This window comes from Palaemon carinicauda, chromosome 8 (assembly GCF_036898095.1).
Source record: "Palaemon carinicauda isolate YSFRI2023 chromosome 8, ASM3689809v2, whole genome shotgun sequence".
NCBI classification, from domain to species: domain Eukaryota; kingdom Metazoa; phylum Arthropoda; class Malacostraca; order Decapoda; family Palaemonidae; genus Palaemon; species Palaemon carinicauda.
In genome coordinates this window covers 47,494,152-47,516,651 of record NC_090732.1, presented here as the reverse complement: position 1 = coordinate 47,516,651, position 22,500 = coordinate 47,494,152, and the positions used below count along the sequence as shown (strand labels likewise).

The 22,500-nt window shown below is 34.0% G+C and overlaps 1 protein-coding gene across 1 annotated transcript in view; it reads left to right on the top strand.

Moving 5' to 3' along the window:
* LOC137645728 (high affinity cationic amino acid transporter 1-like) overlaps nucleotides 1-22,500 on the top strand; it is a 176,562-nt gene that overhangs the window by 64,560 nt on the left and 89,502 nt on the right. Inside the window, exons 3-6 of the mRNA XM_068378613.1 lie at nucleotides 2,141-2,269; nucleotides 17,160-17,315; nucleotides 18,852-18,956; nucleotides 21,117-21,290. Coding sequence (XP_068234714.1) covers nucleotides 2,141-2,269; nucleotides 17,160-17,315; nucleotides 18,852-18,956; nucleotides 21,117-21,290 — 564 coding nt within the window. The remainder of the gene's footprint in view (nucleotides 1-2,140; nucleotides 2,270-17,159; nucleotides 17,316-18,851; nucleotides 18,957-21,116; nucleotides 21,291-22,500) is intronic.

The window sequence follows — 22,500 nt, the reverse complement described above, 5'->3', positions numbered from 1 at the left end:
AAACACTCACTATGCTTACAAAAACATGTCACTCCAAAACTTTGATATGTCACTCAACACTTTTAAAACAATATACTAAGATGCATATGAGAGAGAGGAGAGGGAAGATGGTTATGTATTAACGCTGGGATTCTCTATCAAGGCTAGGCAACCCTGGGGTTACCTTTATATGAAACTTAGCTACTTCCAGAAGCTTCCATGATCGAGATATGGTAGCGTGGGTGCTTGGCTAAGGCATCAGAGTTATCAAGAATTGCCTTATCTAACATATACCCTCACAACGGTAGATGGCTCTCTCTCTCTCTCTGTCGGCTAGCTCTGCCCACCTTTTTTCCCCGAAATAGAAAAAAGAAAAGATAACTATCTCTAGGTTTTTCAAGAATTTTCCCAAGCACATGGTATATTGCGTATTCTCTCACAAACATGACGCAACACCTCATAGAAATATAAAGGAATATTACATAAGCCCTTGTTCCTATCTTGTATAGTCATATAACACTCTCAAACTGTTACATAAGACTCCGTAACAAAAATACGTGAAATGAAAAAGTTAACTCTTAAAAATAACGTAAATTTGCATATACTGACTTTAATAAAGAATACAATGAAAATAACGATGAAAGTGTTACGTAACTTATATAATAAACTTTAGTCTACACGAGAGGAACTCATCTTAAGAGCTGGCTATTCACCTCTTCAATGCACAAATTAAATATTTAAATAAATAATGAATAATCTACTGTATTCACCCTACACTAGACCAGGATTGTAAGAATATATATATATATATATATATATATATATATATATATATATATATATATATATATATATATATATATATATATATAGATATATATATATATATATATATATATATATATATATATATCTATATATATAGATATATATATATATATATATATATATATATATATATATATATATATATATATATATATATATATATATATATATATATATATATAGTAAATCTCAAAATCTGCATAATCAATGCTGCAGTTGCTGCTTAAAGATTACCATACACTTTTCTGGTAGTTGCTTGAATCTAAATATATTAAACTACAGGAAATGATAGGTGACAAAGCAAAACTTTATCCAGATAAGAAACTAGAAATAGATTGGGTTGCAGAGATATGATACTATCGATTTTACACATCAAACTTAGTATTTGTCCAATGTGCAAGGGAGCACTGCAAACTCTAGCTGCATTCGTGACCAGATACAATTTAACTAAATAACATTGCAGTATTGTCCTTTTGAGCTAGAGAGTGGGGTTTGGGGTGACCCCGAGATTTACCCATGCTGAGTCGTCTGTTGCTATTACCTGTTGGATCTTGAACCTAGTTAGGATGCACAGGGCGTTTGGCGCTGTATAGATCAACGTTCGACTGCCGAAAAACTATAAAAATTGAGTTCACATAGCCTATAAATCCGTGTTAGTGTAATCGATAAACGTAATTGCTGGAGCAATGAAACTTGATAATAATTGAATTGTTGAATATACTAAAAGAAATACTAAAAGAAGTAATCAATCTCTTACATGGTGTTTATTATTCAAGGAATTATTTAATTGTCATACTAGAATTGACTGAGCAGAACCTACAAGAACCCTTTTGCCTAAAAAAACGGAGCACTTTCCTAATAACGGTTAACGACATTCACATTTAAGCATGTCCATATATATATATATATATATATATATATATATATATATATATATATATATATATATATATATATATATATATATATATAAATATATATATATATATATATATATATATATATATATATATATATATATATATATATATATATATATATAAATATATATATATATATATATATATATATATATATATATATATATATATATTTATATATATATATATATATATACATATATATATATATATATATATATATATATATATATATAAATATATATATATATATATATATATATATATATGTATATATATATATATATATATATATATATATATATATATATATATATATATGTATATATATATATATGTATATATATATATGTATGTATGTATGTATATGATATATATATGAATAATATATGAATATTCTCATGTAATTTCAGGACTGTGTTATGCGGAGTTTGGTGCGAGGGTGCCTAAGGCCGGGTCGGCTTACGTCTATAGTTATGTTTGTGTTGGAGAATTTGTTGCTTTTGTAATTGGATGGAATCTCGTATTGGAATATATCATCGGTAAGTGACGTTCATATATGTAACAACAAATATCCTTATAAAATGTCAGCTTCTTTGGTAACCAATCATCTTGTTAGACTATGAGTGAACTATTTTCAGACTTACATTCAGTTTTGAATCACCTATCTCCTAACGTAGTATATGGGATTGTTTATGTTCGATACTAATGAAACAATTTCCATAAAAAACGGCCTATTTTCGGTCATTTCTATCTTTTATTATTTTTCTGCACTGATGATATATTTGAATTTTGCAAAATAAACATTCCTTATCACTACGGTTAACTAAGAAGTGTAATTTATGTTCAAAATTTGTGGGTTCTCTTCCCAATGTAGATAATTTTTCTATAGGGCTTGTCTTACAAGCTGGCTCTTTATCCTAATCTTCCTTGAGTGTATCACCACTATGCTCTATACCAGTTTGCACATAATAGGAGTTGAATTTATATAATCTCTAAAATATCTAAAATCCAAGGTCAGGTAGATCAAAACTGGTTTGTCAATAAACATTATTTTTCTTTGCGTCTAATTTTGTTCATATCCCCTTCATAACTAACTCCTTTCCGAAAACTTTTTCCTTCTATGAAGTATTGTAATCTCACCACGTCAATAAGTTTTCAACCATTGCTAAATATTCACCACTTCCTCCTTTAGGGTTGAAAACGCTTTTGTAGTCAGTTTACTTGAAGATTAATTTATTTCACAACTCAAAGACTTCCAGTTTAATGGCTTAAAGGCCAGCCGCTCATAAATGGCATAGGCAAGGGAGAGTGACAATGCCCTAGCTAGCAGGACAATGCCCTGGAGACTGACCATATATCCAGATGAAGAGCATCCTAGCCAACTTTCTTACCCAAGCTAGGACCCTGGAGGGCCAGGTAATGACTGTTGATGACTCAGCAGGTAGACCTATAGCTTTTCCCAAATCCCCCTTCCTTTTCATTGCTAGACATTTAGGTTTTATTTGCATGACTTACAAGATTACTCCTTGCATTCTTTATAGACACGTTTAAAGATGTCTGTTTCTACAGAGAGATAATCAAGGTTTTTGAATATGACTTGGTACTTCAAGTTTTGCATAGGGCTAGAAACACGACTCATCTCTGGCTTCACTTCTTTGAATTATGCTGGCCAGCTGCTGAGACACCCCATTTCAAATTGCTGATTTAATCTCAGGCTAAATTCCTGAGAAGAGCGGTCTTCCATTCTTTGTCCCATTGAGTTTATGGATGCACTCCAGGCCCCCTTTTTACTATAGCATCACCTAACTTCACATAAAACAGCCCCTTAAAGCATTGGAGTGGCAGTGCAAGGGCCTCCCGATTATTGTCATTGCGGGAAAGTAAAATGAAGTCACTGGGACGAAGGCTTAAAACCCCGAAATCTAACCTTTGGATCTTTAAAAGACTCCAGCATCAATTCAGAGTTTAGGATATTTCTCTGTACATATGAATCAACAAAATTATCTAATTAGCCGCAGTTCCTCCCTTAGCTTTTAAAAGAATGCCAAGCTGTTTTTTTTTCTCTCTCTCTCTTTAGGTTAGTACCGTTATCTAACAATATTACTCTTTTTGGTTAGCCCCTTGCTTACAGAGCAACCACGTTTTCATGTGTATCATAATGGTTATTCCAGCTATATCTCCTTTTTTAGTAACTTCTTACTTAAGGAATAACCATGTTTTTTGTTTGCACCTTGGTCCCAAATTGTTTTATGTGTCTTAATAGTTATTCAAATCATCTACTACTTTTGCTATTTTTGACTAACCCCTTGCTTTCAGATTAACCAAGTGTTTCCCATGTATTTGAAAAATTATTACTGTTATATTTCATCCTACTGTTTTTGACTAACCCCTTGCTAATGGAATAACCACGAGTTCAAATTGATTTCAAACTACATTGGTCTACAATAAAAACTAGTTGCAGTTTTTTTAATTATCATTTAGCCTTGCACATTTTGTTAAGTTAACCTCAGAACGATTGTGTAAGGTTTGTGAATAAATACTTAAAGAAAGTTAGAGTGATCATTGATTTTTAATAAACTCCTTTTCCTAAGTTTTATCTATTTTACAAATAATGTTATGAGTTTAAATTGCAGCATCAGTAAATCCCCTAAGATTAATCATATCAACTTCATCAGTTGATTTTTTAGAATCATTAGGATTTATTCATCAGAGGAGATAAAGGTATTTGAATATACTTATCTCCAACTATTTTATCCCTATTATTTTCTAGTTTAAGGAGTTTTAAGTCTTCAATGGTTTCATTATAAACATAAGATTAGAAGTATCTCTTACATTTTTATCTGTACTGCTGAAGTGAACAATCCCTTTTATCCCGATCTAAAGTGAGAGGCGCGGGTAAGCTTTAGTACGCCTTAACCCTTACAGTACTGCACCTTCTCACGCTTTAGCATTATTTTCTTTACTTTAACTTTTGTTCAGCACTCTCAGTTAGGGTGTACTATTTCGTGCTGGGTGTAGCACCTGAACACTGAGTTGGTATCGGTAATAGCAAAGCCAATATAGAGTAATCTCGTTTATCATCTGAGGGTTGATGGACCGTAACATTGAAGTTTTCGGATCTGTTGGCGCGGGATTGTTGGTACGCCAATTCCCCATGTTAGGATCTGGATATCTGTTACAGGGAGATCTCCCCGGAACTATTACCCACTCTTAATAAATACAAATTACACATAACCCCATAGAAATGGAAGTGGTGAATTCTGGGCAAACAGTTATGAAAGAGAAGTTTTATAAAATTCTGAAGACGGATTTCCAGGAGTTCTGATAGGGCAATATACTGTACTTTATATCTTTATTGTTGATAGGGGTAAAACGAATCCAATTCACAAATAAAGAAAAGGAACCGTTTAAGCACTATTGAACTGTACGTTGGTAAGCAATATCTTAGCTAACCTCTTTCAATGCAAGTAAACAAGTAATCCCTATATTTACTGAAAAGGAAAATTTTATATATATTCTATTCATTTATCTGCTGGTCATGACAGAAGGGATAGAATGTTGAACTATAATAATCTGTAGCAGTTTTAAATAAAACTTGTTTTTTCGGAATTCATGAAAATAATGAGATGAAAAGTTTGTTTTCAAACAGAAGTTATATTGAAAATTATGAATTTTATAATTGCAACAATAGGTGTCAAGTAGAAATAATTTCTTGCTAATCTTAGCATGAAAACCATTGTAAGCTGCTTTTGGTTCTTCTAATTCCTCTTATAGCACAGTAACTTATACACAAAAAGTCCTTCATGTGAAGAGGGTGTGAAAACCTGCATGCTGGTTAAATTATCGATACTCGTTCCCATGAAAACGGTCGCCATTTTACTTTTCGAAATGGCTACCAGTGCAGAAAAAAATGACCAGTTTTCCCGCCCCTAAGGCATATAATTTGCTGTTTAAATGTGTTAATGCTTTCACACCTAAAGAATCCGTATTAAATAATTTGATAAGAACTTTTCTGTGGCACTTGTGTGCACAATGACAAGATTGCAAGATTATCTTTGTGTTTGCTTTCAAGTAATTGCAAAAAGCAAGGACAGCCCATGTGTCACCCCAGATCACGCGAAAATGCCGGTCACTTCAATGCAACAGATCTCTTTCCCTCCAAGATCACTTTTATTTCCATCCAGACCGAGAAAATTCTGCTAGTTCTTGGGCATAGGTGTGGAACTAGTGATCTGGAGATGGGTTCCAGGTCCTCGTTTTGTCTTATAGAGCTCTTCAGGCTAACTTAGAGATGTTGACCCTATACCACATCTAGATGTTTTGCGGTCTACAGGTTTCTCGGTATGAAAGATGTAAACATGTGTCAAACATAACCACTGTATGAGGCGACAGTTGGGTGATAAGAGAGAGGCGATATGAATGCAACTAAACTTTATTGAACAAACATCAATCTTATATACCAGCACTTGTGAGAGACAGCGTCACAAAAATTCAAGCAAAATTAAACAAGAAGTATCAAATTTATGCAAGTTGATTTATTAACAGTGCAAGGAAGAACGAACAATAAGATAAAAAAAAAAAAACGTTACACTTTTTGAGAGTGTATGAAACTCATGTAGCATATGGTTACCCTCTCGAAAGTAACATACATGGGAATAGGGCACTATGACCTTGAAACGTGTACTATACGCGGGTCATCTGGCAGGAGATATGCAGGTTTTAGGAAATCAATGGTGACCGAGTCTTCTATGCAACACATGTTGATCAAGAATGCTTTCGCAGTACAATGGATCACAAGGAAAGGGCAGATGTAAGGGGGCGATAGTGACGGCTTGCTAGTGTCATTGCGCAGGAAAATGCATGTTGCCAAGTGCACACCTGTGACTATGTGTTGCTTAGCTAGGGACTTGTAAGTGACAGGCATGGAGAAAAATTTTCCCACAACATGACATAGGTACTGGAGATTGTCGGAGGAGGTTACAGAGAGAAAAAATTAAGTTTGGACGACCGACTGGTCACCATACACCATTTCAACTGCCGATTCATCTAGAGCAACTTTAGGAGGGGTCCTTAGTCCCAAGGTGACCCAGGAAAACTGGGTAAACCAGTTAGAGTGCTTTCAGCAATACACAAAAGCTGCTTTGAGGGTTGTGATGAAAATATTTAACCATTCTATTGGCAGTAGGGTTGTATGTAGTTGTCTGATGTAAGATGATTCCCGGGAGATTCCATAATGATGTCCACAAACGAGAGGTGAAAGCGGTACCCCTGACAGAAGTAATACGCTCAAGGATACTAAATCTCTCTGTACATCCTGAGAGTAAATCAGATGTACAATTGACGAATATTGCAGTTTCCATGAGGATGGCTTCAGGCCAACGAGTAGAGTGGTCATTGACGATAAATAGGTAACCATATCCTTATGATGTGGGTAGGGGCTTGACTACGTCGATGTGAATGTGGGCAAAACAGTGTAGAGGTTGAAGAAAGGTGCCCACTCTTGAATCCGGGCGTCGATGTACTTTTGAAGTTTGATATGAAATACAGGTGTGGACCCAATCCTTAGCATCCTTAGCAATGCCATACTATATTAACTTTGTCTTCAGTAGCTGTGCAATAAATCGGCATGTGGGATATTAAAGACCATGAATGAGATCAAACACTTGTTGGCACACGAGAGCAGGTATCCACACGGCAATGGAGTCCTCAAGAGGGATGTATTCCCAACGAAGGAGTGTGCAGAATGTTCTACATCCTTGATACTCTGAATCTTTTCATTAGGCTTCTGCTAAGGCATTGTAATGCAATCCCAGGTGAATGGCAGACAATTAGTTTCTTGGCAGGGCATTAACAAAGGGATTCATTTTCCCATGGACATATTCAAGAGTGCAATCGTATTCAGCCATGGTAGAGAGATGTCGGTGTTGACAGGCAGACCAAGCGTCAGACTGTCGAGTGACGGCATGCATCAGAGGCATGTGGTCTATGCGAATGACGAAGGGCGTACCTTCCAAGAAGTGGTGAAAGTGATGGACAGCAAAGTGCACTGCAAGCTATTTGCGTTCGAAGGTAGAGTAGTCAGATCTGCCCTGGTCAGTTTTCTATTGAAGAATGCCAATGGGCAGGGTAAGCCGTTAACCACCTGCTCGAGGCTCGAGTACTCCACCATTAACGACGTCATCAGTGGAGAGAAAGGAAATTTCATGTGGAACAGGAAAAGTTAGAGCAGCATTATCTCACTTGCAGAAGTCCACTTCTTGAAGGGACCCCACTTTAAGTCTTCTGGTTTGTCCTTGAGGGAGGCGTAGAGGGGCCAAGACTAGTGGAGATGGCTGGCAGGAAACAGTGATAATTGCTGATCATGCTCAAGAATTTTTGCAGTACTTCGAAAGTCGAGGGCGGGGGGATGCTCTGAACAGCTGCTACCTTTTCAGGAAGGGGGTAGACTCCTTCAGGTGTGAAGCAGTGCCCTAAGCACGATACTTCATTGACGCTAAAGGTACTCTTGTCGTAACTGTCTACAATTAAGTTCTGTTGTAGGTGGTCAAGCACGATGTGTAGGTGACGGATGGGTTCCTCTTTGGAGGAAGAGAACGCAAGTATATCGTCCACATAACATATAGAGAAGGGGAGGTCCCCTAAAATGCCATCCATGAAGTGTTGAAAAGTGGCCCCAACATTACGAAAGCCAAATCATCATTAATTGAGTGTATGTACTGAAGAGGTTGGTGATGCCAGTCTTGGTGTTGTGTTCTGTGTTCATGGACACCTGATAATACTCCTTCTGAAATAAATAGTGGAGTGCCATGGTTTCCATATCTGGAAATCTCATCCATGTCTCCATTGTGTGATTGACATTAGATGTACATCCTGCTGAATAGGTCACATATTTTTTTTCAAAGTGCTAATCTGATGAGAGATTATTATCTGCCTTTGGGGGTCATATCATATGAGACATGGTCAATTTGTTTTTGTGGATGATATCTCATGCTGGGGTAACCCGTTGCTCAAAACGTCCAGCAAGAGATTTGTCATATTAGGATTGTTCAATTCACTCTACAGTCCTGATACTAGCCACAGCTCCTTCACCCATAACTTCCTTTGCGTCAATTCCGACTAAATCTAATGTGTTGATAGGATGTTTCTATTAACCATAATAATCACCTGGAACATAGATGAAGAATTGTTAGTAGTTATTTCTCAGCTGATCTAATCTTTGTCGTCAATTTTTCTTGGTGGGATTTAATGATACGTTGGTATTCTTAAAATACACTTTTAATAAATTTTGTGACTACATTGCTCTATGACAGCTGACTCCTAAGTGTGTGTGTGGAGCGTCATACACAATCTGACAAAACCAAAACATTGCTAAACAAAAGAGCATCGCTCTCAAAAGACTTAAATCCTACTCCAGTACAAAACTATAAAGAATTACATCCTATCTTTGAGGTAATCAACAAATGTTTGAATCCTAATATCATAATAAATCAACACTTATGTACAAAACATAACATGTTTTATTCATGCAATATGATGCAATGTTGCGCAATACCTGTAACACTTGAAATAATATAGTACATTATTACAATAATACATAAGTCTCCTCCCCCTTAACTTGACATTGTAAAAATCTTTATAAATCTAATCTCTCAGGGGGCTTTCCTCTGTTAATCCTTCCTTTTCTATTTGAGAGTAATTCCTTTCTGCCTTGTTCAATACTCTAGAAGTGAATGCAATTGGTTTCTATTCCATCTGGCATTACATGAGATAATACTGCACCTAAACCTATGTTTGATGCATCACATACTAATTTAACTGGTAAATCCATTTGATAATGTACTAAGAATGTAGGTGATGTTATTTCCTGTTTGATTCTTTCAAAAGATTCCTGACACTCTTTTTTCCACTTCCATTCTACACCCTCATCCAACAGATTATACAATGGATGTGCAATTGTAGACAAATTCTGAATGAAATTCCCATGAAATGTTACTAAACCTAGAAATGATTGTAATTCCTTAACATTTTCTGGCACTTTTGTTGATTGTACAGCTATAATCTTCTCTACAGTTTTGTGAATACCCTTGCCATTTATTACAAAACCTAAGTATTCCACTGAATCAACTTCTTAAATACATTTACTCTTATTTACTCTAATATTAGGTTCCTTTAACTTCTTCAGAACTGTTCTCAATCTTTCTCTATGTTCTCTTGTGTCTTTACCAGGAATTAAAATATCATCCATGAAAATGAATACTCCTTGCATTCCTGAAAAAAACTTATCCATAGTTTGTAGCCATATAGCTGGACTACTTGCAACTCTATAAGATAATCTCTTTGGTCTAAACAAACCTAAGGATGTATTTACTCTACATAATTCTTGTGAAGTTTCATCTATGGGAAGCTGTTGAAATGCTTGTCTTAAATCTAATTTAGAAAAAAACACTGCATCCTGACATAGTTGCAAAGATGTCTTTCGGATTTGGTAGGGGATGTTGAGCTACTTGCAGTTGTGGATTTAACGTTACTTTGTAATCTCCACAAAACCTAACCTGTCCAGTTTACTTCACAATAAGAACTAATGGTGTAGCCCAATCTGAATATGTAACCTTTTCCCAGGAACCTTCATTTTCTAATCTCCTGATTTCTGTTTTAACTGCACTTTTCAATGAATACGGTACTGGTCTCGGAGCACAAAATCTAGGAGAACTGTCAGGTTTCAAAACTAAAATTGCCTTCGCGTTCTTTACTGTACCAACTTTATCTTCAAATATGTCTTGAAACTCTGACATGATATTATCCATAGATATTTCATTTTTGTGTTCATCTTGTCTACCTGTGACCTTCAAAATACTAGGCCAATTTAACTTCAAATACTGTAGCCAATCTAAACCTAGCAAAGTTTGTCTATTACCTTTTACTACTGTTAATGGCATTCTCTCTAATTTCTATTCTTTGTACTGTACTTCTACATTCGAAGCACCTATTACCTGAATATCAAAACCATTATAACCTTTCAAAACTCTATTCGTACCTTCTAATAACAAATTAGGAATGCATTTAGCCGTTTTCTCAGACATAATTGATACATCGGCTGTTGTGTCAACTTGCATCAAAATTGGTTTACCATTTATGATTACTTCTACCATGATATGTTTCTTTGCACCTTTGTTGACAGAATTAATGCGAAACGCAAAATCAGTTTCTGACCTAACCTGATTATCCTGATCATTTTCCGCATTATTCTCTTGACCAATCTTATCAACTGTAGCATTTATTTTCTTTGCGTACTGTTTAGGGAATCTACAAGCAGTTGCAAAATGACCCATCTTTCTGCAATTCTGGCATGTTTGTCCAGTAGCAGGGCATTTCTTTGCTTCGTATGCAAGATGGTCAGTTTTACCACACCTATAACACTTGGGTTTTTTTCTGTTGTTTCTGTGTATATGTCTGATTCTGATATTTATGAACATTAGTGTTAGGCACTTTTCTATGACTAGGCTTTGACATATTCCTTCTCTGATTCTCATTGGTTTTCCACGTAGAACCTATTGTATTAATTTTAGAATTTTCCATTCTATTGCTTGTAGAACTAACTATTATGTTACTTTGCCTATTTAATGTTTCTAAAGCTCTGCCTGTTATCAATACCTTTTCTAATGTTGAATCTTTATCTTGCAATAATTTCTTTCTTAGCTCTTGTGATGTGCAATGTGCAATAACTTGATCTATGATAACATTTTCTAACTCTAGAAATTCACATGAAACAGCTAAATTCTTTAGTCTAGTCACAAATGCATCTAAACTTTCATTCTCTTTCTGATAAGCCTGCGCTGAAAACTGATATCTTTCAAAAAATTTATTGACCAGAGGGGCAAAATATGTGGTAAGAGCCTTAATTGCAGCTTCACTTGTGTCATCTATAGGCTGCAAAGTCTTAAACACTTCCCGAACTTCCCTACATTCTGTATGAAGTAATAATGCCTTCTTTTGGGCATCCTTCATATTCCCTAATGCTTCTAAATAAATCTTAAATTCCTCACACCACTGTTGCCATCGTGTTGCAACCGAATTGGGCTCAGCTGTGATGCTAAGCAGCTCGGGATGTTCAATGTCAAAAGGCATTTTGATTCTTACCTTACTACCTATAATAGGTTAAGGTACTGTTCTAAAGTCACAAGTTTACTTCCTACCTGTTTTGTAGCCTACCCAACTTTAAAATTTACTTTTTGTGATTTTGTTAGTTTGATGAAATTCCTGTTCTACTGTTTGGGCGATTTTTCTCTTGTCCGTCGATATGCAAAAGGACCTTCCCTTGTGCTGGCCATCATTCAGCAAAAACCCCAATGTTTCTTCTACGTGTGTTCGTCCTTCTGGGCGTCGCCAATTATTGTGTTGATAAGATGTTTCTATTAACCATAATAATTACCTGGAACATAGATGAAGAATTGTTAGTAATTATTTCTCAGCTGATCCCATCTTTGGTCGTCAATTAATGTGTTGATAGGATGTTTCTATTAACCATAATAATTACCTGGAACATAGATGAAGAATTGTTAGTAATTATTTCTCAGCTGATCCCACCTTTTGTCATCAATTTCTCTTGGTGGGATTTAATGATACGTTGGTATTCTTAAAATACACTTTTAATAAATTTTGTGACTACATTGCTCTATGACAGCTGACTCCTAAGTGTGTGTGTGGAGCGTCATACACAATCTGACAAAACCAGAACATTGCTAAACAAAAGAGCATCGCTCTCAAAAGACTTAAATCCTACTCCAGTACAAAACTATAAAGAATTACATCCTATCTTTGAGGTAATCAACAAATGTTTGAATCCTAATACCAAAATAAATCATTACACTTATGTACAAAGCATAACATGTTTTATTTATGCAATATGATGCAATGTTGTGCAATACATGTAACACTTGAAATAATATAGTACATTATTACAATAATACATAACAAAATTGTTACTGTTGTCTGTGAATGGTTTTGTAATATTCTGCAACATTCTGACCATTGATTTCACGTGTATTAAATATTTTGTTTGCACAGAATGTGATTGGTCGCTGTGCTTAGTTGGTTTTGCGTGAGTTGTTCCACATGAAGTTTCAAACTGATTATTTATCTGAGCGATTTCTGGACCAGCTGTGATCCCCTAAATCAAAGCAGAAGTGTTATCTGTGATTCAAATAATACCTCTTTCTCCCTTGAGTTGTTCATTCATCTATTTGTTGACATGATTCATGGCTATTGATGAGATTACGCTCAACTACTTCTTTGCAATGAAGTGACCTTTTTGAAAATCTTCATAAACTGGTGGCAATAGATCTATGTGCTGCATCATATATTTGATATAAACATGAAGCCATCTTACATACTTTGTGTCATGCATACAGAACATCCATGAAACTATCTGTCCAAGGCATTAGACAAAGAGCTTGAAATCTGTCCGATGCTGAGAATGCACAAACTGCATTGCAAGAGGTTCAAATTCAAGAGCCAGATTCTAATATTGAAACTGGGGAGACTGCTTTCTGTCTGGCTTGATCCATGTTTTCAAGTTAATTTTTCCTCATCACCAAAAGAGACTCTGCATGTCTTATAAGCAGACATTTGAAGGATGTACAGAGAGGTTGCTGTAACTTGAAGCACATATCAGGATCTTGTGACATTCAGTCCTTTCAACATTACATCTGCTCAATCTGTGGTTGTAACCTGTGAGTGGACAAGGACCACAGTCCAGCCACTTCTACTGAGAAAGTGTGCAAAAAATTTCATGCAATTCATCTCAGTATGGAGCCCTTCAATTTCCAAATTAAACTGCTTCTCACTATAGATGGCTGGCCAAGGTCATTGGATTTGTTTAGCAATACTGAACAATGGTTGATCCGTGGTTATTACAAGTGTCTGACCTGGGTGCCAGTGGCTGAAGTTTTTTTTTTAACTATTTTCATTGCATGCAATATTGTTACAGCATTGTGAAATGATTCAGTGAACAATCGCATGAGTAATATACATGCTAGGGATGTAGAATTAACAGCCTGCCAATCTGATTGGTACACTGCCCAGGACACATTGTCGTGTGTGCCAATTCTTTGCTTATTTTATACATTGTTTGATATGTCCATTAATCAGCCATCTCCGGTTTCGCCTAATGAGATCAAATGCATAGTGTTTATCTTGGATTCACCTATGCAAATAGTTGCAAACAAGTCAGTTTAAGGCAGTACTACTGGCGCAGTTTCCGAGTACTCAGCGGGCAACATCATTGTTCTCTTAGCAGCAGGATCTATAGGTTTGTTTCCTATCGATTCCTGGTTTGTCTTGCATTGAAAACTGAATCCATAGCATTTCTTTGAGAGGGTTTATGGTCAATATTATCTACAGCTTAAAAGGTAAACAGATCACATCTCAATGGGGAAGTGCACACACATCAATCTCTCTCAAGTTAACCATATACATCATAGGTAAGCTGTTCAGACATTTCCTGGACCTGTCACATGACATTCACATACCGCAGCTTGCCAGTCTTTCAAGAAGTCTCATTATTCTAGTTTGGGATGAATTATCAAACCAGTATAAAACACAAGAGGAGTTTCTCTGGTCTTATGGTGGCGAGAATGGGATATAGCAGATTATTTAGAAATTTTCCTGGTAATAAACACCACCACTAACTGACAAGGTAATAGATCTTCTTCTACTGAAAAAAAAAAAAATAGTAGTTTGGTTTTGTTGCTTGATGCTTGGCCCTCTTATGATTGCGCTCACAAGAACAAGAAGACTTTCTGGGATTATTTGGGCAACATGTGCCAAATGTATGGCGTCATCACCATTGTTGAAAGAAATAATCTTGATGGTGTTTCTAATGCCAGAATCGAATGTTATTAATACTTCCCGACCTTGTGGTTGGGTCTCAGATCTGGAATAACTATCATCAGTCTCTCCTATAGTCATATGGTATTCAACTTTCCAGTAAAAGCGTTGCAAATACTCATAGATAAACGTATGGAATATTTGAAGTACCATTATCTCGAAGCCAATCCTGACAAGACCAAAGTTCTTCTTATAAAGCCCTGGAATTTTATGTCATTTAGTGAACCATCATTCTATATTAATGACGTCAGGTTGGAAGTTGTTAAATCATGTAAATATCTTGGCATGAATATTAATGACAATCTAAAGGACGATGACCATATTGCATCACTCTATCGAGGGCAATGCTTGCAAGGCAATATGTTGCTAAGGAACTTTCATATGTGCAATGATGAGGCAATGATGAGATCTTTCAGTACTTCCCTGTATTGTATGCCTCTGGCAATGATATGTAAATAGGAAACCCTACGAAAACTTAAGATATGTTACAATGACTTTTTTAGGTACCTGATGGGAATAGAAAGGTTTTCGAGAGTAAGTGGACACTTTGTTTCTTTAGGAATACCAACATTTGATGAATTAGTGAGAAAATGTATTGTAAGTTTGTTTCAGAGAGCAAAGAGTTAAAAAAAACACTTAATTTGTGCAATTTTTAACAGTGATAGTTTTAAAAAAAATCATTAGTTTTTAAAGAGTGGTCTAAACACATTTTCCGTGTTTAGACCTTTAGTTTTACTCCTAATATATTTGTATATAACTATTAATTTTATTGTAATATTTTGTATATGGCTTTACAACTGAAATAAAGAATTTGAATTTGAATTTGAATTTAATAAGGGATTCATACAGGTTTCTCAAGTTGCACAGTTTGAAGGTAGGTAGTGTTTCATCTTGAGGGAATTCTTCCATATATGAGACAATCTAAGCCAATATCAGACTGTGCACTTTACTTATACACTTATTTTTTGTGCTGAATCTCATTGTTAAACCTGATTTTACAATGCCATGCATATCACCTTTGGAGAGTTTTCCAACAGCTTTCGATCTCCTTATATTGACGAATGAGTAAGTCAAGTTTGTCTGTCTCTACCTCATTTAAATTTTCACATTTGTCACTTCCATCAGAGAAGAAACAGTTACTTGACCTAGCAATATAACCCACATCCCTCTGTCTTGCCTTGAACGGACTTTGTTCAAACCTTGCCAGGTCTTTAGCCTTCTGTTTCTAGCATCCTGGAGCTTCTGCTTGTCAAACCCATTTCTGCATCCTTTGACTTTCAAATAGGGCAACATGAGGAAAAGAACACATACCTTAAAGAATTCTGATCTATTTTTTATCTAACATTAAAAAGATGATAAACAATCATCTTATCCTCGACATAATTAAATAAATAGATAAAGTACTGCCGTAACCGTTTTTATCAATAAGAAGTGGATACAACGTTTTAATCTGTTTTTTCATTAGATTCCTTGGGTATAAAAACATCATGTTAGTATACTGATTAACAAACTATATTCTTTTGTTCTGCGCCGGAGACCGTTTCAAGAAGGAAGATGGTGGCCAAAATTTTGGTGATATCACGCGTTTTCCGTTTTTATGTGAAAGAGCATGGAAAATTCAGCCTTTGTGAAATTTTCACACTTTTTTCACAATCTTCACGATTTTCATAAATATGCTAAGCTGCTCTACTATCATGAAATTTATTTTATTGAAGCTGTGAGCTTCATAAAAAGTAGAAGTAGATTATTAAGCGGTCGCTCATTTCTTCTAATGGCAGCTTCCACGATTTTGTCAGCCGATAATAATTGAAACGAATTCTGTAATGCTGTATATGAAAATATGAAATAATTGATAAGGGATTATAAATATTTCAAGGCAGATATTTTGATAAAATTCCAAACATATCAACACTTAGTTCAGCAAAAATTGGCCAGCTATTTATTTTTCTGCGTCCTTGTCAAAGAGCACAACACATTTTGATTTTTAACATTAACTGTAAGATACAAACATTGTTGGCATTACCAAGGTAATCCATTAATTATCTAAAATTCGAAAAGCAGCGTTTACATATATATTTGGTGGCCTTATTCAGAAATGATATTGAGGAAGAGAGACTAAGTTTTGAAAAGGCCTAGATATTGTGTTAGAATTTATATAGGAATGAACTGCCCTACCATGAAACGCAGGGAATCGGCCAAGAAATAACTGTAGGCGATTTGTCTATATTGGCAAATTCCTCGATTTTTTCAGTAATTGTATTAAACTTGTAATGATATGAAAATTTCCTGCATATAATTTTCATCAATGTTTCCTATAGTAGTATGAATGCGTCAGTAGCCACTGTCTTTATTTCGCTCTGATGTCTATCAGGTGTTAAGTATCACGATTTTATTATGAATATTTACAAAACTTTAAAAAGCACGCATACTTAAAGATGTACAGATGTGCGTGGATATAAGTGCTTTTGGGGAAATAATTTCTTATTAATCACACTAATTCATACGTTAGCAAATGCATGCTTATAATTTCCTTTTCTCTTTCAGGCGCATCAAGTGTTGCACGAGGATTTAGTAGCTACATTGATGTCTTGGCGAACAAAACTATGTCTGGCTGGCTGGCAGAGAATGTGCCTCTAGACGTCAATTTCCTTTCTGAATATCCGGATTTCTTATCCTTTGGCTTGATCCTCTTCGTGTCTAGTATGAAAACTCTGTATTTAATTTCCCTTGTTTTATATCTGACAACTACTTGAAGTTTTCATTACTCATAGTAGTTTATATCTGATAACTACTTGAAGTTTTCATTACTCCTACTAGTAGTATTAAGCATAGTAGTAACAAATATTGCTTTCTTGGACGAGTTTATTTTCAATTGACTGCGTAGTGTATGCTTTAAAGTTACAGTAAGTTATTATTTTGATTTTGCAAAGATTACCCTATATTTTCAAGTCATAATTTTAAGACTGCTTGGAAGCGCACAATAAAAACTCAGTGCAGTCAAAAGACTCACTGTAGCCCGGCTTGGGGTTGTTTTGACACTTGCGATATGAACGAGTCATAAAAGAAAAATAATAAAGAATAAGATTTAATAAAAAAAAAAAAAAAACTTTTGGTAACAATATATTATCAATAAAAATCAAGAGAATTACGTTGTAGAATGTTTCATATCAGAGAGCAATATGTTTATCTACCTATGGATATATTAAAAACAAATGCAGCTTAAGAAATTGGGTATCACATGGCCGGACTTTAAAATATATCAGCCGATATGTCAAGTGCTTTTGATCACTGGTATCAGCGGTATACTGTAATCCAAATAGTGTTGACGGGAAAAAATTTCGGTTTTATTGGGATTAAGTGCCACTCTTGAATTATAAACAAAATTACAATGTAATAAATTATTTTTTGTGAGCTTCATTACACATGGTGCTGGAAAAACATTGTCTTTGCATACTGTCCGGATTGTTAAAGTTAACATATTCCAGGAAATATTTGTATTTTAAGATGTAAGAGCAATAGTTTATGAGTTCCTAAGGAGAATACCTTGCAGTGTTATTCAATTCCATTTGCTGCCACTGACAGATAAGAAATTAAGTTCTATAAAGTTGTGTATACATATTTTCCATTCACTACAAAATGTTGTATAGATCCCCGAGCTTCACCAATAACAAACCCTTTTAAAATGTAGCTTAAGTAGTTATGAAAATTTACACAGTGTAATCGTTTCCTGCATGAATTAAGGCAACCCATTGCTGGAAGCTTGTGCTGAAGTAGAATATTATTGAGAAATCATAATATAAAAGTCTTATTTATGGACTCATCAAGATATATTTTAGAAGTGACCAGTGAATGATTTTTGTCAAATAACATATTACAAAACCTGGGGTAATAATTTCTAATTCGTGATTTATAAACGCGTTTAAAAGAATTTGACACTCGCATTTGCCGAGTACTCTTAATTAATACTTCATAATGGTTAATAGGGTTGCTTAACATGTATCTTTCATTAACAGAGACCATATTACATTTCTATAGATATATTCATTGTGGATGAAACTGATAACAAAGTAGAGGAAAACTTAGCGTTAACATTACAAATTCAAATGTACCGTGATTTGTGAGATTAGTATCATAATATTCGAGTTGATTGCTTTATTGACTATGTACAATTCTTGATTTAGTGTTTATTCATAATATATTCATCACTACAATACTAATAATTCCCTTCTTCTCCAGGTCTGTTAGCCATCGGAATAAGAGAATCATCAACATTAAATAATATTTTCTCTGGAATCAACTTGGTTATAGTGGTGTACGTAATCATTGCTGCAGCTACTAAAAGTAAGATATAAACAATTAGGATATATATATTCTAGCATGTGAAGAAAAAAAAATGAGCATAGGAAGAACATATAATGATATTAAGAGATAATATGTGAACATTAGGATTAACAGAATGGGTCCCTAGAGATTACAAAAGAAGCAGGGGAAGGAAACGAAGACAACGGATTGACAAGCTTTGAAAATTTATGGGTATAGACTGGCTTAGAAGGAACATGAACAGACCCGAGTGGAAGGACACGTCTGAGGCTTTAGTGATGCTGTGGACTAGATACGGCTGATGATATATATATATATATATATATATATATATATATATATATATATATATATATATATATATATATATATATATATATATATATATATATATATATATATTCCACTTTTGTCGAAGATGGTGATACATCATATTTTCATCAAGCTTCTATGCATGCTATATGCAAATATCATTATGATAAAAGTATCATCATTAATAAGTTTGATTTAATGCCTTGTGTGAAATATTGTGTTTGTATCATACAAGATATTTCTATTTCTTTACATTAGCCCTTTTACCTAGAATTACCAATGCAACGTAATTGTCAGTTTTAGGTCAAATGTAAGGCTTATCATCGTTATATTTCCACATGGTTATTGTATATTACGGTCAGTTTGAAAAGTTAGTGTTATAATTACACACACACACACACACACACACACATATATATATATATATATATATATATATATATATATATATATATATATATATATATATATATATATATATATATATACTGTATATATATATATATATATATATATATATATATATATATATATATATACTGTATATATATATATATATATATATATATATATATATATATATATATATATATATATATATATATATATATATATATATATATATATATATATATATACATACATACATACATACATGTTGGTACAGGATTTCTTTTAATTATGTTCGCATTTCCAACAGAAACGTCGCCATACTGTCCCAAATCTATTCCGACGCTCTTCACGTAAAGGGATGACATCCATAATGTAATATCTATCCAAAAGCATTTATCGCATTTCGATTAGAGCGTAATCTGGGCGGGCTGAGAAAACAATCGTGAATTGCACTGGTAGCCTAAGGATTTTATCTCCAGAAAAAAGAAAAAAAATATCTTGTTTCGTTCAATTTTCATTTACACTTTTTTTTCATTCTGTACTACATAAATCCTTCAAGGAACGTTTTAGATTTGATAATAATGAGGATCGAAATTGTCTTGTTTAATTGGCAAGTTTTCATATATGATTCCTTTTCTTGCCATAGTTATGCTTTTCTTGAACTGAGTGTTCAAGAAAAGCATAACTGTGGCAAGAAAAGGAATCATATATGAAAACTTGCTGATTAAACAAGAAAGAGAGTTTCTGAGACATGAGTGCTTTATGTCTCCAGGATCGTTCAACATCTCAGCGAGAAAATAGAGTGGTCATATTTTGGAGATATCAATGACAAACTGTAAAAGACTGTAGTTTAAAAAATCTAGTATAAATAAAGAATTGATAGTAAATGTGACCTGAAATAAAGTAATAACAGTAAGTGGCAATCAGTAAAATTGAGATTAGAGCTTTGCATTTTTTGCTGCATAGAATCATCGTCCATAATTCAATAAATTATAGTATCAATGTGGCACCGATTAATATACTGTTTATTATGAAAACTCATCATAAAGTAGATATTCATTTCAAATAGTATAGTGTACTTCTTGCAATTTGAACTTGGTTCTAGTGTCATTAAAAGAAAACTGGTTAATCATTTATACTTAATGTTTTTCTCAGCGTTGATGAGGGTTTATTTCTTTACTCTGTAAGATGATGAAATAATAAAACGGAATATCTGTGAGGTACTATTTTCAGTAGGAAAGGAGAACTCAGTCAGGCAAATAATCTCATTTTCCATATTTCACCCTTACTGTCAATTAATATTATCTCATTAGTTAACAAAATGCTTTCCTGACTTGTAAAGTAGACATGGGTCCCAAGGAATATATAAACAGTAAATAGAGAGAGGAAAATATATTTTTAATAAAAGTATATGGCAGCAAAGAAATAGATATATTTAAGTACTTAATAATCTAAATTTAGTTTAATTTCTTTCAGTTGATGTCAAAAACTGGGAATTAACCAAGAATGACACGCTACAATGCAATGAAGATGGTGAAGAGGGAGATTGGGGCGAAGGCGGCTTTGCCCCTCATGGTTTTTCAGGAATTATGAACGGAGCTGCGACTTGCTTCTTTGGATTTGTGGGCTTTGACTGTATTGCTACAACAGGTAAGATCTCTCTCTCTCTCTCTCTCTCTCTCTCTCTCTCTCTCTCTCTCTCTCTCTCTCTCTCTCTCTCTTGCTTTGTGTTTTCATATATCTATTCTTTTTATTTTCATATATCTATCTAATGTAACTATACAGATATATACAACATACAAATATTAAAAAGTAAAGGAACTAAAGTTTCAAGTGGAAACTGGGCTCAACGCAAGGATGAAAAGATGCAGTATGTGATGTACTTTATCTTTGGAGAATGACATACTGAGACATAGTTAATTACAAGACCAACTCCTTAATTTGCATATGTCGGGAAAAGATATTGATCAGATCCTACAATAGACGAGATATCGTCAATTAAGAAAAATTACGAAGAAATAGTTTTTGGATTTGGGAATATACCCACTTGCTGCATATATTATGTTTAAAATACTTGGATGACTAAACCTAAAAACACTTAATATATATTATCCTGATTTAAATAAATTTTTGCATTTCAGGATAGATGTAAATAAAACTATTTTTAGAAAATATTTTAAAATCACACATATTACAACAAATATACTGAAATCACGGATGGATCAACAAAAAATTTTTAAAAGTAATACTTTCATTAATGTATTGAATTAAAAATCATTGCTAATTCTTAATCAATGGTTGAGTTGAAATTCAAATAAAACAATATAATTCAGTTTTAGGAAAAATTAGACGATAAAGGATGCCCTGTGAATGGATTTGGAGGCAGGATTTAAGCTGTAGAATAATATTTGGTCTACTTGAAAAGTAATATAGATTAAAGTAATAAGTGACATTAACCTGAGTAAGAAAAAATATTGTATGATGAAAACTATGTCGAGTTATGTTAGATTACATGTGAGATGCGTATGTACTACCTTTCTATGATTATGGCATTAAATGTCTAACGGGTGAAATGAAGAGTAAAATTAAATTTATTTTCCTTTGAAACATTGTATGTAACGTAAACGAATGATAAATAGAGTAGTGGCTCAGGTTTTTATATGAAAAATATTAATTGAGGGTGAGGAATAGTAATTGCGTGAGCTTGTGGAAAAGTATGAAAGCATTTCCAATAAGAGAAATGTGAAAGCAGATTCAATCATTGGTATGTTATGAGAGTTAAATGGAACCCTGGAAAACTGAAGGGGATGACTTGTTTATTCCTTAGGTCAGGAGCAAATGATGAGGATGTAGATGGGAT